Genomic DNA, 18,246 nt, shown 5'->3' with positions numbered 1-18,246 from the left:
TGTAGAGTCATCCACAGGCAGGAGGAAAAAGAAGGAATGAAGGAAAGAAAGACAGAAGAGGGAGTGTAAAGTCACCCACAGGCAGAAGGACAAGGAAAGAATGAAGGAAAGAACAGACAAGGATGGAAGAGAGGAAAGGGCAGACACCCGATAGCAGCACTACATCGCGTGAGTGGATGGTGAGCACCCCCACCTACCACATATATATATATATATATATATATATACATGGAGTATTGAGAAGTAAAAACACAAGTAATGGAGAGAGGGATGGCGTTGGTAATGAATGGTGATGGATGGAATATCTCAAATTTATTGTATGCTGATGATGCTGTGCTGTTTGCAAATCCCAGACAAGAGCTTGGTAGACTAGTACAGAGTTTTGTACTGTAGATGTCTGTGAGCATCATGCCTTGAGAGTAAATGTAGAACAGAGTAAAGTGATGGTTACTGAAAGAGAAAGTGACTCTCAGTGTGATATTAGTGAATGGAGAGAGACTGGAATTGGTGAGAGAGTTCAAATACCTGGTTACATTGATAGAAAAAAGAGGAAAAGGTGCAACAGAAGTGGAACATAGAGTGAAGCAAGGAAGGAAAGTAGCTGTTTTTTTTTTTTTTTTTTTTTTTTTGTCCGACTCTGGGCATAGGCGTCATAGCCTGCTCTCAAGGCCCAATAGTCCTCCTACATACATACACCTCTCTACATGTCACCACTTTGGCGGTAACACCCACCGTCCATATTGAATACATGCTAGGGCTGTCTCTTACAGGACTGGTGTATTGGTATTAGCGGGGGTACTTTTATGACATGTCGGCGGGTCATCTGGTAGATCAGGACAGTCTACTTTTATGAAATTCAAATCCTGAAACTGTTCCCTGCCCCAGCCGGGATTCGAACCTGGGTCCATCAGGACTGCAGGCTGCTTCTCTACCGAGAGGCTTGAGTGTTGCAGCTACATGAGGCTCACATGAAGGAGTGTTAATGCCAACTTTAACATACGGATGTAAGACTATGGTGTGGCATGAAAATGAAAAGTCAATAGCAAGAGCAGTGAAGATGGGACTGCTGAAGAAAGTACAGTATGTGCAGTACAGAGAGCAGACAGGATATGGAATAATGTGATTCATGAAAGATTCGGAGTGAGGAAGTCTGTGGACACCAGAATTGAAAAGAATGTAATGAGATGGTATGGTCATGTCGAGAGAATGGATGACGGTAGAATGGTGGAAAAGGTATATCTGAATGAATTAGAAGGAGGGACAAGGTGAGGTAGGCCAAGAAGGTGAAGGGATATGGTGGATGAGTGTGTGAGGAAGAGAGGTATGGCAGTCAGCGAGGCTTGGGGACTCACAAGAGATCGAGCTGGCTGGATGAATTTTGTGCGGAGAAGCGCATGACAGGGATTTGGCACTCCATTTTAACTTGACAACATTCGAACTGACTCTATCAGATAAGTATATGTGACGCTACAGAATGTGATGAAATTTTTTTAGCCTATCTGATGGAGCCAGGATTTCAAAGGCTTGAATGATGAGTGAATGGAAGCGTGGCCCATTGAATTGGGTAAACTTTGGCTGTCTGGACGTTGCTACTCCTCACCTTGCCCTAGGGTGGGAAATGAGGTCCGGATGATGATGATGATGCAATGTTTCGAAATGCATCCCAAAGTTAAAATGGCGACTGCCTGAGTTACAAAAATTTTGGCATGGAGAACAGAATTGCCACTATCCATTACATAAAGGTACTGCATAGATTTATAATATTAACACCAGATAGATGCCTGGTGGTCATTTGGGTTAAGGCACTCCAACCAGATGTGGCTAATGATGGGATTAAATCCAAGAGGCGACATAAATGTATTCCTTACATGTTGCCACACAAGGGAAAACATCTGGTCATTCTTGCCTAAAACCCTCTGAACTTAAGGCGTTTTTTGTAGCACTCCGGAAAATCAAAGGGGTTTGGGTTTCCGCTGTTGGAATTTACAGAACGCTAAGCAATAGCACAACCAGCCGAACGACCATTGTGAGCCTCGGAAGAACTGTCGCACATAGCCAATCTGTAAGGAAAGGAGATGACAACTTTTTCATAAGGACATTTTATGCACCTAAGATAAACGTAGGAGCATTACTTAAAATTTTCGTTCCATTCCGAAGCAGAAATTAAGGCCAGTAGGAACCGTTTACTCTCCTGCTGTTTTCAAGTAAGACCAACCTCGCAGTGGATTTGTAAACTTGTTTCAATGGCTGCAGTTCCTACGGTAGGACATATGATAAACTCGAAAATTTAGGGATCCAAGCACCTTTCACGTTTGGAAATGCATCTCTATCCCTCACAAAAACACATAACATGAAAATACTTTTGACTGGCTGAGACATTACATAAGAATTTTGTAATTTTGTACGTTCATTGGAACGAAGCCAAAACCACAGTCAATTCATCGGACGCGTCGGCCATTTTCGGGTTGGAGGTGCGAGATAGTAGGAGACGGAACATTGAAATTGATGTATTTTTGTAATAAAGTACATTGTTAGTAATCCTTAACGTTACAGAGTCATTAACATGATTATTTGTTAACCATTATAATATAAAAAATTAATGCTTATCTTCTGATATTGCGAATTAAACAGAATGCTAAACTCCCTAACTGGCTACATTCTGCTACACAACATGCTGATTGGTTGTTTGGGTATGCACCACTGCAGAGGCAAACTCCTCAGTGAGGAGTTTGACTTTCCAGCAGTGGAATCTCAAACCCCTTTGACTTTCCGAGGTGCTACAAAAAACGCCTATATAATGCTACACCGGGCCCCACAGCCAAAGGCAGGTGTTGAGTGAGTCATCGCCCCAGCAGGAGACAAGAACCCGGACCTCCTGTACCAGAGCGCCCCAGCCAGGCCCTACAGCCTCTCCTGGCCTCCGCTCCCTACGCCTGGCTCTGGAGAAGGCTCACCTGACGGACCCTGGTTCAGGCTGGTGCCGCAATTCCTCCCTGTCGGCTCCCCTCGACTCTGTGGACCGCAGTCCTCAGACCCCCCAGACCCTTCCCAGGGCGCCCAGGCGTGATCTCCCCACACCCATGGGGCGGCGTAAGACCCCCACCTCCGGCCGAGACCTGAGCCAGAGATTTCTGGATCTGTTTGGCCCCAGTCCTGAGGGCCACACCCCTGAGCCTAGCCCGGAGACTGCGGCCCCCTTCGCCACTTGCAGCCCTGGACGCGAGAGGACGCCCCTGCGAGTTGTCCCGTGCCCTCTCGGCATGCCCCCCCCCCCTGGCAGTGCCCCTATCCCGGCCGAGTTGTCGCCGGCTTGTCTCCCCGCCACCTCCACGATGAGTGACTCATGATAAGTGTGGTGTTGCCCCAGCAATAGTGAACTGTTTTAGGTTAAGTGTTATGTTGCCCAAACTAGTGTTGTTATGCTGTGTTTTTAAGGTGACTTCTCGTCATAAAAACACTAGCTACTGAAGCGGGGTCCTCTTTCTAGACCGGAAGTAAAGCACCAACAAAGGAACAAGACATAAAAACCAGGCAGTATACCTTAACACATCTATTACCTTAATTCTAATCGTAACAATACACGTAGAGTGATATTTAAGATACAGGGACACAGAGACACAGAGTTAACACTTGGCACCACAGAGCAGAGTCATACACACTACAATGTTCATACAGGGAGATCGTGAATTATCTACAATATGGTTTACACGTCACTTGGAGGCAGGATATAAATAGAATTGTTCACATAAGGAATAAACAAGGTTGGGAGTCTAATTGGGGAATATTACTATAAAGGAGGTAGGGTGCGGATAGCGACACTTGACGCTGTCACCTTGTCACGGAGACATGTACACTTAGGCTTTTGACTAGCCCGCGCACCCTTACCTCAGGTGTTCACAGAAAACTCTCTGACTCTCTTACATGGGGGGGGGACTAGGATAATTACACAAAGTTCACTTTCTGCCCTGTCAACACTGAGTTCCGATAGGCCACTATTGACTATTGTTTCTTACAGAGTCACTGTGCACTGTTCTTTTGCCCCGGTTGTTCTTGACTCAAAGAGGGGGGGGGGGTGAATCACTGTTTTCCTGTTTCCTGGGTAATAGTCACTCTAGGTTGCACTCGTAGGTGGGATGCAGGGAGGCTCTCCCGTCTGGGGACCTCGACCTGGGAGGCGGCCCTCGTACTAGGGCCGCGCCGGTGGGGTGCAGGGAGGCCCTTTGGTCTGGGGGCTTCGACCTGATAGGTGGCCCTCGGGACTGGGGCCAAACAGCTGGAGTAATCGGGCCTGCCGTTTCCGACTCCAGGGAGTGAGGGAGCCTGAATCGCCTTCGTCGGGAGTTGGAGAGTCTGCCCTGGGCATCCTGGGACTGCGGGCACCAAGGGGGAGAGGCGCCGTCAGGACTGGGCTGCGGCAGCGTCTCTTACGGGGCTCGGACAGGAACAAGGAACTCCCGGGTGTAGGCGGTAAGCCCGATATCGGGCCTTGCCACCACTCTAGCATCTCCTCCAGGGCTCTATTCCCGGGTGGTGACGAAGGGCTCCCCGAAAGGAAAGAGGCTGGAGGAGGACTCACGTTACCCGTGTCCTCTCGAGTGCGTCTGGAGGCCGGAGCCTGGGGTCGCCTTCCCCTGTCACACACTCTGGCTGTAGCCGTGAACTTGCCCGGCGTACAGGGGACACCTGTAGGGCGGACGGGGCCATCCTTTCGCCGCGGCTTAGGACCGCCAGCGTGGTGTTGTTCCCGTAGTAGGAGACAAGCCGGAGTGAGGGGCACAGAGGCCACACTCTCTCCAATACGGATTGAGTCTACCTTCAGGCGATTCTCTACCCTGGTACGTGCCCCGGCCGGAGCCGAGTGTCTACTCGTACGGAGAACAACTGCTGGACGAACGGGGTCGCCCTCACGCTGCGGCTTAGGACCGTCGACGGGGTGTTGCTTCCGTAATAGGGAAGTGCTACACGTACGGTAGCAGGGGCTCTTTACCCTGATCCGTACTCTGGCCGTAGCCGGAAGCTGATCTATCCTAGCAGGAACATCTGCTGAACGAATGGGGCCGCCCTCGCGCCGCGGCTTAGGACCGACGACGGGATGTTGCTCCTGAAGGGGAGAACAGCAAGAGAGTGATGCGCTGGGGCAACTCTCTCTCTCTGGTGTGCTAAGGCCGGAGCCTGGGGTCGCTTTCCCCTTCACACTCTTTATTAGGCCGTAGCCTTGGGCCTCTTGCCCTTGGGCCTCCTGCCCTAGAGGGTGTAACAAAGCCGTCAATACGGTGTTACCTGGGACTGAATCTGGTTCAGTCCCACCCCTATTCTGGCGATCACTGCTCCGCCCGCAATGTAGTCTACTTTCCCTGATCACCTGGGGTTGGGACAATTGCGGGGAACAAGGGCCCAGGACCGTAATGTCCTGATGACCCTCTTGACTGGCGTCACTAAACTCACCGGTGTGTCCTCCTGGGGTGTTGGTGCGGTGGCGGCCCGGTGGTGGGGTGGGGGGTGGTGAGGTGGGAGGTCCGGCGGCGGGCACGGCGGGCATTTTAAGTGTAACAACGGTACAGTGACTTAATACTTGTGGAATATCGGGGCAAGTGGAATCACGGTGGATGAGTAAAGGACGAGTGCATAAATTTAGTTCTGGTAAATCAGACTCACGAGTGACAGAAAATCAGTAAGACTATTCCCCCCGAGAAATCCTCTGTATGTAAGATACCCCAATCTCTTCGGCTCTAAGGAAATAATAGTGTTAATAATATTTCCCTACTTGTATTGCCAGTTCATTCTCAATGTCATTCCCTCTCCCCAGTAACTAGCGTGAACGTAAAAAAGAAATAAAATCAATTACCAAAACCCTTTTGCTATCAGGAAATATTAAGTTCAACCCCAGTAACTAGCGTGAACGTAAACAAGAAATAGAATCAATTACCAAAACCCTTTTGCTATCAGGAAATATTAAGTTCAAAGTAATAATACTTACATAACTCTCTTCTGACCCGCTGCAAGTCACTCCCCTCGCCCTCCCCCCCCCCCTCCTTTCCCCCTGTGAGCCTCACTCCCCGTGCCCCGCGCGCGCCTGTATTCTCTGTACACCTGTGCACTAGAATTAATTGTGTTGGCATCCGTATCAGTTAAGCCAGTAATCCTGCGAGATACTAATATTCTAGTTAAGGGTTTACTTCTTTGCTATATATTGTGTTGTATTATTTGCTGTCTTTGTCCTGTGTCTGACTGTGGTAATATAAGTGCAAAGGTTATTGCCTGGAGTTTTTGTGTCCTGCCTCTCTTCATTGCACTAAGCCCCGGTCTCGAAAGAGGACCCCGCTACACGTTAGGTGTTGTAGGACCGAGAAGCAGAGCCTATTTCGCCTAGCATTACACTTTGATCTCCTCATATCTCAGTGACAGGAAAATAAAAGTAGATGATGTATATTCCAATTTATCAGTTCTGGCCCCAACTCCGTTCCTGGTTCATATTAATGATCTCTTATCTGTCACCCACAATCTCATCCACTCATATGGAGATGACTCAACACTACATAGTTCATTCACACTCATGCACCCATTTACAAAGTCTAATATCTCTACCTCTCAACTCAGTACAGCCATCTCCATAAATCAAGACCTATCTACGATCAGTGAATGGGGACAAAACAACCTGTCTCATTTAATGCTAGTAAAACTAAATATATACAATTTACTAATAAACAGATGTTGTCAGATTCGTATATTACCTTCAGTACCTGTACTACTAATATTCCCATCTCCAAAAGTATTGAAATTCTCGGCGTCTCACTTAAAATGCCCTCAGCTGGACCTCTCATGTTCGATCACTTACTAAAACCTCCTCAAAGAAACTTGGTTTATTGTAAAGAGTCCGTAATTTCTTCACTGACGAGCAGTTAGCTATAATTTATAACAGTCATGTGCGCTCTCGGCTTGATTATTGCTCACCCTTGTGGAATGGATGTGGAGAGGTTGCATTAAAACAACTAGACAAAATTCAGAACAAGGTTGTTAGAATTATTAACAACCCTGCCATTACAAATAAACTACCTCCCCTACAAATAAGAAGGAATGTTGCCTCCCTTGCATTATTTTACAGATATTTTTATGGCAAATGCTCGGACGAAGTTGCATCCATGGTGCCACCTCTCCATGCCTTCCCTCGTGCTACACGGGCATCAGATAGTGCTCATGACTGGAATGTTACTCAGCCATATTGCAGAATTTCTGCCTATCAGAATTCGTTCATTCCCCGTACTGGATCTCTTTGGAACTCGCTTCCCCAGAGATGTTTCCCTCCAAACTTCAACCTACAGCTGTTTAAGTCTAACTGTTATAGATATTTTATGAACATTTTTTTTATTCATTTGTTTTTCCTTCCTCTGTTCTGTAATTAAAAAAAAATCTGGACTATTGCTTGTCGATCGTGTTCCTCATCATTTGCACATCAACTTATTTGGTTAATGTCGTGTCGTTTGAGTTATGTGGATTACGAATTTATAATCCTTCATGACGGATATACTTTATCAAGTTCATTCGGTAAATTAACCTACAGGTACCGTACTATACAGTACATCTTCAGTCTGACGGTCGCGCAGACGTGATTCTGACGGGGAAAGATACTGGACAGGGAAACGTGCAAGTTCCAGTATTTTGAAAAGTATATGTCCTTGACCAGAAGAAGAAGAGGACTGGGGAAGAGGACCGGCCTCCAAGGAAGATTCTCGCCTCAGCAGCATTTTTTTGGCTGCAGAATCTTGAGTACATTTTTTTTTTTTTCCTCATAACATAGATAAAAGTGAGTACAGAAAGTAGTGAGTGTGATATAGTCGCCAGCACTGGTGAGGCTGGCGCGTTTTAATAGATGTGGCACCAGTGTGTGCTGGGAAATTTTCAAGGTAATGAAGCTCGCTTTCCTTCACTTTGACACACACTTTACATCTTATCTCCTGCCTTTTTTACACCTTATGCATTCACTGTCATCCAGACCCACCCAACCGCAACCACCCTTCTGTGTGTGTGTGTGTGTCTCTCTCTTTATGAGTGCAAGCAGAGGATATGAAAAGTTTAATCTATGTTAAATTAGTATTGGCAGTCTCTTGACCATCATTTTTATGAAGTAACCATCGGCCATCATTATCATCTTTCTGAGAACTTTAAACAATTCTATCCCACGCACACAGTGTTGTCATTTTGCACGCATCTGCAGATCTCATAACATTCAGTCAGTGCATGATGTAGTATAGTCATTCTTTATGAGCCACACAAGTTCATAATCATGATACTATGGGACCTGTAGGTGCATGCAAGATGACAACACTGTGTGAGTGGGATAGAATTATAGGTTTTCAGAAATATGATAATCATGGCCAATGGTTCTATCTATCTATCTGTTGCCAGATGCCATAATCCTGTAAGGGGTGGCCATTTGACTCTGAGTTATATGTTTTACGGGGAGGGGCACTAACCCTCCACCAACCCACTTGTTGACACGCAGGGGTGCTAGCACATATGGTTTGGTTATGTGTTTCTATGCTGTAATATTTCACTACTATTTCTCCACTCTCTCTGCTGGCTGACATTCCTGAACTAAGAGATGCTTGTCTTTCTTGCTGCAACATTTCACTTCAATTTCTCATGCCTCTCTGCTGGCTAATATTTCTAAACTGACTGAATGAATAACCCATCTGGCACCACAAAAATAATGGTCGATGTTGCCAATATTACTTTAACATAGATTAAACTTGTCACACTCTGGTTGCGCTTGTAAAAAACGGTGAGAGAGAGAGAGGGAGGTGAATGCGTGGATGTGGATGGCAGGGTGTGTGTAAGGTGTGAAAGAGGCAGGGCATAAGATGGGGACTTTATGTCAGAGTGGAGGAAAGGGAGTTTCTTTAATTCAAGGATTTGTTTCTCATGCATTTTATTTATTATAGACGTGATAAGAGGAGACTATATGATAAAAAGGCGACAGAGACAGAAATTAAATTAAGTAAAAATGACGGTCAGAGCACAAGAGCAGCGTATCAGGCCATAAAGGAGTTAACTGGGACTGAAAAGAGAAGGAAGGAAATACCTGTACGAGATAGAAATGGTAATTTGATGACTAAAGATTTGGATATAAAAGGAAGGTGGAAAGAGCACTTTGAATCTGTTCTAAATAGACCAATCCCAGCTGAAGAGGACATTTTGCCAGCCGAGAGAGATTTGCAGATAGAAACAGGGGATATAACTTTGGAAGAGGTAGCAAAATCTATAAAGGAGTTAAAGAATTTTAAGGCCCCAGGAGAGGATGGAATATTCCCTGAAATGCTTAAGGTGGAAAATGACGAGTTGATGAATGCGCTTTTGAAACTTTTTAATGTGGCTTGGGATAATGGTGGAATTCCAGAAAAGTGGAAAAATGGAGTGATTATAAAAATACCAAAAAAGGGAGATTTAAGTGTGTGTGGCAATTGGAGGGGGATAACTTTGACACCTGTAGTTGCAAAAGTCTTTTCCAAAATCTTGTTGAACAGAATAGAGCCAGTAACTGATAAAATTTTAAGAGAAGAACTAGCGGGATTTAGAATGGGTCGAGGTTGTAATGATCAGATTTTTATTGTAAGGCATCTAATGCAACAAGCTAATGAGATGAAAATGCCACTTAGTATGTGTTTTGTGGATTTTGAAAAGGCGTTTGATAGTGTTTCACGTGGAGCTATGTTGAAAATTATGAGATTCTATGGTATACCAGAAAAGTTTGTAAATATTAATAGAAGCCTGTATGAAGGTACTTTTTGTAAGGTAATGGTGGGTGGTTCTTTGAGTGATCCATTTCAAGTTAGGTCAGGAGTGATTCAAGGAGGAGTTCTTTCGCCATTGTTGTTTGTTTTGGTTATGAATTATGTTACGAAAAAGGTTGTAAGGAGAACAGGTGCAGGAATTAACTGGAAAGAAAATAAGAAGCTGATGGATTTGGACTATGCTGATAATATTGTACTGATTTGCGGAAGTATTTATGAGATGCAGAGGGTGCTTGATTGTCTGGTGGAGGAAGGAGAAAAAGTGGGATTGGTAATAAATTGTGGAAAGACTGAAATTATTAATATGAATGTGGAGAACCAAATCGATTGTGTAATTGGGAATAATGTGGTGAAGAATGTAGAAAACTTTAAATATCTGGGAACAATTGTATCATTTAATGGATCATTAAACAATGAAATTGAGGAGAAGATTAGACAGGCTTGGCGAGCTGTTGGAATGTTGAAATCTCTTTGGAATAATAATATGCATTCGGTACATACTAAAGTGAAAATTTACAAGTCCATGGTTAGACCAATTTTAATATACGGGCATAAGTCATGGTACAGTACAATTGCAACAGATCAGAAAGTGTTAGGATTTGAGGATAAAATATTTGAGAATAAAAGATTCTTGGGGTAAAGTGGCAAGACAGAGTTACAAATGCAAGAGTAAGGGATATTACGAGAGTGGAACCAGTTAATGAATATGTGAGACTGACTTGCTGGAAGTGGCTGGGGCACATATACAGAAAAGAAGGTAGTTTAATACAGGATGTCCCGAGTGGACTGCAAGAGGAAGAAGAGGTAGAGGTAGGCCGAGGGAAACCTGGTTGAGGACAATGAAAAAGGAAGCAGGAGAGGAGTGTTGGTGGGACCTGAAGGAGATGGCAAGAGACAAATATTGGTGGAGAGAGTTCATTGAGGCCCTGTGCATCCCGTGGGGTGCCACAGGAAATGATTGATTGATTAAAAGTTTGTGTTGATAATGTGAGTAAGTGTTAAGAAACAAATATCTTCTTGAAATATCACCTATTTAGTTGACCGTCACAGGGAAAGGGGGATTGGTTGAACCCTTGGAACCCCCTCTTCTTCCATGCCTGATATTTATACATAAATGTTATTTTATGTAATATACTGAACATCTAATTTTGTTATATTGTGTGCACATTAGCCTTAACGTACTGCAGGTACTTCTCTTATCTCAGTTGCTTCATCGCACCACTGTTTCACCTGGCCAGAACCAAATCTGACACACTTACCCATATGAACAGTACAAATTGTTCATCTACATTATATACATAATATTATGAGTGGTACTACAGCTACCCTTCGTATGGATGTCATATTCAGACATTTTGTATTCCAACTACTTTAACCTATATGTTGAGGGAATTTCGAACACTCATCTGATTCTGATAATGGGGTTTGTTGTCTTGCCCATAACCTCAAGCTACGGTGTAAAGAAATGCACTGGTGCCACATCTACCAAAACGTGCCAGCTCCTGTACCAGTTGTCAGTGCTGGTGACTGTACACATAACAAGAGAGTTACAGGCAATGGAGTACGACGCGAAGTAGTACTGTACCGTAATATCCTACGGTACAGTACAGTCCCAGTTAACTGGGAAGCTTGGGGAATTTACCTTCCCGTTTACCTATTTTTCCCAGACATCAGGTATATACTCTTGTATACAGGCTATATCATAGCGGTATATACAACACCACTTGTGTCCAGGACCACGCAAACAGTTCCATTTGAAACATAACCTCATCTTAAACACACCTCATAGACATCACATACATGATTCCCTTGTCTTGCAGTAGTGCAAAATGCACATGGTAAGTTAATTGTTTAACATTGTTATTTTCTTCATAAAACATTGAATAATAAAGAAATTAACCTTGAACATTTATTGGTGAACTGATGATTCGGAAAGAAGTGTTGTACAATAGAATTATTACCACTCTCTTACTCACAGTTATGTACCGGTATACAGCCATGGCCAGCCAAATTATTCCTCACCTGACCGCTGTCATTTCACTCCTCACATGCAACTCAGCAGTTTTGCGGATAACACTGTAAATACGTACAAATTGCAAGCGCTGTAATTGTATCCAACAAATTAAACCTTCATTTCTATCATCTAAATATTATCTTCTCAGGCAGTGCAAATTCATTACAAGATGATGTATAATTTCATTTTAGAACAAAGTTGCACTGGCTGAGAAGGTGAAATACAACTGATAGAAGTGAAGGTTTGCTTTGCTGAATAAAGAAACTGCACATGCAATTCGTACATGTTTAGTGTATTATCTGCAGAACAGCTGGGTGGCAAGTGAGGGGTGGAGTGATGGCAGTCAGGTGAGGAATAAATTGCCAGGTCATGGGTATTAATCTGTGAGCAAGGGAGCCATGATAATACCGCTGAACGACACTTCTTTCCAAATCATCAGTTCACCAGTAAATGCTCAAGATTTATTTCTTTATTGTATTTTTCCATTTTAAATAAATAAAATAGCAAATAATGTTTAACAAATTTAACTTACATGTCAAGTGGGGTTGGTGGAGGATTAGTGCCCCTCCCTGTAAAACAATTAACTCTGAGCCCTTGGCCACCCCGTTTGGGATACATGGCGTCTGGCAATGAATGAATGAATGAACTTACTGTGTGCATTTTGCACTGCTGCAGGACACAGGAATTAGCCTATGTGTGTGACGTCCATGGGGTGTTTAAGAGGAGGTTATATTTCAAATGGAAATGTTTGCATGGTCTTGGATACGAGTGGTTTTGTATATACCTTAATGATACAGCCTGTGTGTAAGAGTATATACCAGATGTCTGGGAAAAATAAGTAAACAGGAAAGTAAATTCCCCAAGCTTCCCAGTTAACTGGGATTGTCTATCTATCCATATATTGCCATTCGCCATAATCCCGTAAGGGGTGGTAATGTACTGTAATACTCTATTGTATTTTGTGCAATTTTGTGATCTTTTACTTGTGGGAGAGTTTTTAGGATACAGGGTCGAGACAGATAGTAACACATTACCCAGTTCGACACTGAATGTTGAGTCGATGGGGGGATACTATACAAGAAGTAGTGGATCCTCTCATCAGCTGTCCAATTCTTGAATAACTCCTGTTAACATTTTAAATGCCTGGGTGATGTTGGAAGATAACTGGAAACCTGTTTCTCAAAGTGCTTTGAAGTTAACTGTGTGTGAAAAAAAAATATTGTATTTTTTTTTTTTAACTCTTTCCAAAAGCCTCTGTTCCTTTTTATTTGTATATTTACAAAAGAAAATTAGGTTGTATTCAGAGCATTCAGTACAACTGTATTCTTAAATAAGACAAATTACTGTATAAGAATAGAAAATAATTATATTTTTGTCCTTTCAGGGTTGTATGTGGCCTGAACAATAAGAAAATAAATCAGATGCATTGTGGTGCAGTCACTGGTTTTGAGACATCTCAAGAAATATTAAACAGCAGCTAGAAATGGATGAGAGAAACCTTATAATAATGAAGTGATTGAAATGAGTGCTGAAATATCATAGTGAATAGCTTTTGCGCATTTAATCCCTGCAGTATACAATGAAGGCTTTTATGTACCAGTTGAATAGAAGTACCAAGATTTATAAATTAAACTTGGCCTGCAAATGTCATGGAGAGAGATGGCTAAGACGTAGCTTTTCTTCATCCTTGTGGACCTGTGACCAGCAAAAGGACTTGCCAGAAAAATACTCAAAATGGCAAGTTGACCAGAAGACATCTGAGTACCAAAAGCAACAGTTTGAGAATCCTTTTCGACGTACTCTCGGTATACTAAGTGATGATATTAAAAACTACTTTGGGATTAATGTTAATAGAGGCACAGGGGCAGAGGATGATGCATCTTCCACTCGCAGTCTAAGACAAAGGAACATCGGGCCGTCCCACTGTGATGTGCTAATAATAGGAGGGGGGGTGATGGGTTCCGCTATTGCCTATCACCTAAAACAGCGAGCACTACAGGGCCTTGATGTTATTGTTGTCGAGGAAGATCCATCGGTAAGTTTTCAGTCTACATTTTTTTATGGCACTAAACCTGACTTACTGTTATGCTACATCTGCTTCACACTAGGGCATGTGAGCCACTTTCCTCCCTGACACATTTTATCAAACGGAATATCTTTGGCCAGAAAAAACATGTCAAACCTCTCTCAGTTTAGGTACATGTATATAGTGTTAGCCAGCAGAGAAATTAATAAATGGAAGAGGTGAAATACTGTATTAGGTGTACTTTTGTCTCGAGTGTATATTACAGATTTTAGAAAATTTATTGTGATTTGACACTGTTGTTTCCTCCTCCTCTTGGCTCATCTGGAAATGAACCCAGTGGAATACAGGAAACTGCATAATTGCTCCCAGATTTCTTTTGTTGAAGTTATGTTGAAAGATTGGTTATCTGTGTTGTGAAAGTTAGATGCTTGAGATGAGTGTTTTGTAATGTAGGAGATTGGATTATAGTGATGGTAGGATGGATTGTTTGATTTATATACCAGTAATATCTTGTGTTCGTACTGAAGCAGAGAAGAATGATGGCAGCATCATTGTCTGGCTAGGTGCACTCAAGTCTCTCAGCATCATTGTCAGGCTAGGTCCATTCAAGTCTCTCAGGGAAGGAAAGTTTCTGTGGGATGAATGTCTGGTGAGGATTCATAAGGATATTGTTTGGCTGGAGATTTTGGATGACTGTGGTGACTGTGCATTTGTGTAGGTTTCTTAAATGTTAGGACCAACTTGCCAAGCCCTGGGCTCGTATGCTTCTCATGGGGCAACATAGGATTGGTTGTTGGCTGGATGGATATATGTTTGTAAAGTGTGATGTTGGGTGGAAGAAGAGGGATGATGTTGAGGCATTCTGTATAGTCTTGGGAAGCAGCTTTTTTTTTTTTTTTTTTTTTTTTTTATGGCATATGTTGCAACATAAAATTACAGTAACCCCTCCAATATCCGGATCAATAGAGCCATTGGTAGGTTCGGATATTGGTTTCATCCGGATATTGGGCCCCAGCTTATGGACTTGTACTTATGGACCCTAACTCAGAGAAACACCTATATATACAACTCCCTCCGGACATGCATAGCACCTATTTAACACCCAAATCACACCAATAAGGCACATAAATGACTGAAATAAATGCAAAAGAAACATAAAATGTGGGTTTAGAAGTATGTTCATACATTAATAGACATTCTGGTACTTATGGACTCTAACCGAACCTAACTCTGAAAAACACATTCCTACTGCACATGCATGAGGTAAGTATAGTATGGAAAGAAGTACAGTATGACACATTCTGGTAAGTATAGTATGGAAAAAAGTACAATATGAAACATTCTGGTAAATATAGTATGGAAAATAGTACAACATGAAACATTCTGGCTACTTACAGCAAGTCCCTGGCCACCTCGATGAATAACCGCCTCCTCTCGGACTCTGACAGTAAGAACGATTTCCTGAAGCACTTGCACTACCCTCTTCCTGAAGTCTTGCACTGAACTTAGTCACTAACACACAGAAGTCCGTTCTTTTCACAGTGTTCACTTTAGTCCAAATAATGTTCCATTTTACTTTAAGTGTTGCACATTAACTTTTCCCAAGTTTTTTTAATTTTCCAAAGCCAAAACAAAGAAGGTTAGTTACGTTAAATTTCTTTTCTACTGAGTCTTTTCTCCCAACTTGAAAACCTTAACACAACACACCGTTTTTTTCACTGCACAACACTCAAAATTCCCGTGTGGTCTAGTGGAGAAGTTCTTGCTGTTTATTCACTGTCAGAGTCCGAGAGTATCACTGGCAGGCGACCAAGAGGTGCATCGGTGGGTCGTGGTGGTGGCGTACCGACTACAGAAGACTCTGAAGATAGCCGCAAACTCACATCGAGCGGTGACTCCACTGTAGCTGATGTGCTGGGCTGTGGCTCGGAGCATGAGGGCCTGTCTTGGGGAGGCAACGGAGTGGAACCAGGGCTTGGCACAGCGGGGGTCACGGGCCTGAAAAAACTGTCAATCGTTGACTGACGCAAGGACCGACGATTCTGGCGATTGATGATGCGCTGCCGGAAAGCACGCACTTCCTCCATGAGTCCCAAGGGCCCCATCTCCCTGTCGCAGTCCGGGTGTTCCAGGTAGTCTAGGACGAACTCTAGATGTTCCCGGAGTGCGCTCAGCTTGGGGATGGCTGGAGTAGTGTCCTGCTGAGAGGAGTCCGCATCATCATCGCCTTCGTCGTCGGAATCTTCAAGTTATGGACTGACACCAGCAACCGAAGATGCGATTTCGATATCAGACAACATCTGATACCTAGGATCGCCTTCGTCGTTGTCCAACCACTCACGAACATCGTCCACATCAACATCGTCGCCGTGCGTACGTAGCCTTGCATGGAAGTCATCCACGTCAAACCCTAGGAAATTGTACTCCACATCTGTTCCGAGAAGCAGACGAGACCAACCATTTTCAAGAGTTTTCACAGGGACTTCCTTCCATGCACTAGCCCAGTTGTACAGCGCAGACTTGATGTTGTAGCGGCGAAGGTTTTCCAAAGTCCGCTTGCCTCGAGTGTCACGTCCTTCCCTGCGCTCGTCCTCGTCCTCGAGGACAACCATCACCTCGTCCAGGAACTTCCGACGGTACAGGCGCTTTGTTGCCACGATCACTCCTTGGTCCATGGGTTGAATGAGAGCAGTCGTATTAGGTGGCAGAAATATGCACCTAATACGGCCATTTTCAGCAACCAAGTCCTTGTCGCACGGGTGGGCAGGTGCATTGTCGAGGAGAAGGAGAGCCTTTACCTGGTCGCGAGGAATTCCCAGTGTCTTCGTCTGGTAATGGATGACCTCCTTGACGAAGTGATGGTGAAACCAGTCTTTGAAAATCACAGCTGTGAACCATGCTTTCAAAGAATGGTACCATACGACAGGAAGGACATCCATCACCCCACGAAGGCACTGAGGCTGCTTTGCACGGCCAACAATAACGGGCTTAAGCCGGTGCATGCTGTTAGCATTGGCACAACACAAAGCAGATATCCATTCCTTAGAAAGCTTGTGGCCAGGTACACGCTTCTCCGTCTCATTGGCTAGAGTGTTCGTTGGCACCGAGCGATAGAATAGGCCAGTTTCGTCAGCATTATAGACTTGACCGAGAGTGAGGCCCTCCCTGTCGATCAAGCCTTTCACCTTGTGCCGAAACTCGTCCTCTCCATCCTCGTTAGCGTCCAATGCTTCGCCATGTGCTTTACGGTTAGTAAGGCCATGTCGTAACTTGAACGCGAAGAGCCAACCCTCGGATGCCTTGAAGTCAAGGGCGTCGTGAAGCCTTGCAAACTTCTCAGCAGCAGCCTTCAGCTCCGTTCCACATACCATCACACCAGCTGCACGTTGCTGTCGATACCATATCAACGTGGAGCGGTCCATCTCTGCATACTTGGGGGTAAACATAACCTTCCTCTCCACGTTGCGTTTGCTTCTCGACGAGAAGTCAACCGTGTACTGCATGAGCTTGTCTCGGGAACGCTTGATATCGAACAAAGTCGACCGGGCCAGGTTGAACTCGCGGAGAATGCGTGAGGAAGACCAACCCGCATCAACCTTCTCCAATATCTCCCGTTTCTTCTCCAGAGTCAACACCACTCTCTTCCTTTTCTCAGGAGGCGGGGCCATCATCACACACACTAAGAGTAGGGCAGAGAGCAGCAGGAGGCCTTGCAGCAAGTACGGCACCACCACAAAAGCGAGCACGTGGGCAGCCATGGCGAACAGCGTAGGTCTTGTCGCGGTGAGAGACAGGCGGGAAGTGGGGAGGATGCAGCGGCGCTCTATCGGACGTCGGAGGAATGACGAACCAAAACAATGCTCTCACGCGGCGCACGCGGCAAGTTCAAATTACGGACGGCAAAAAATCGATTTTTTTTTTTATTATTTTTTTGGATTTTCGGACCATTTTGGGAATGTTTGATCCCAGGACGATAAGGTTCTGTTAGTGGGGATGTTCGGTTATTGGGCGTCCGGATATTAGAGTGATTACTGTATATTGGTGAAATGAATCCATTGCTGACGCAAGGGTGGAGAGTAGTTTTATTCCTTGGTGGTGGATGTGATACATAGTCCTAATCTTTCTACATTATTTATTTATTTGTTTATTTATTTTTTTGTTGCTTTACCATGTTTGTGGCTGTTAAGTGCAGTACCCAGCTTGGCCATGCGTAATTCGTTGCAGTTTGATTGAACTATTGTTTTCAGTGGCATGCCAAATATTTTCCTGTATACCAAGAAAGCATTTACAGCGTTGAGTAGTAACCTTCTACCCAATTAACCCCTACACCGCGGGCATGTTTACCAATGTTTTGTGTGTGACGCGGGGTTATTTGGGCTCCGACAGACTCTCAAAAAATATTTGCCAAAAATCAGTTA

The 18,246-nt window shown here is 44.2% G+C and overlaps 1 protein-coding gene across 1 annotated transcript in view; it reads left to right on the top strand.

The window, feature by feature from the left end:
• The first annotated feature begins 13,206 nt into the window (after nt 1–13,206).
• Nucleotides 13,207–18,246, top strand: part of LOC145394179 (FAD-dependent oxidoreductase domain-containing protein 1) — a 129,493-nt gene continuing 124,453 nt past the window's right edge. Inside the window, exon 1 of the mRNA XM_080268162.1 lies at nt 13,207–13,837. Within this exon, the coding sequence (XP_080124288.1) occupies nt 13,382–13,837 (456 nt within the window). The 5' untranslated portion in view covers nt 13,207–13,381. The remainder of the gene's footprint in view (nt 13,838–18,246) is intronic.

The sequence above is a fragment of the Coenobita brevimanus genome, chromosome 26 (genome assembly GCF_032717465.1).
Source record: "Coenobita brevimanus isolate Jiangsu-jjx chromosome 26, ASM3271746v2, whole genome shotgun sequence".
NCBI lineage: Eukaryota > Metazoa > Arthropoda > Malacostraca > Decapoda > Coenobitidae > Coenobita > Coenobita brevimanus.
This window is presented reverse-complemented; position numbering and strand designations above follow the sequence as displayed.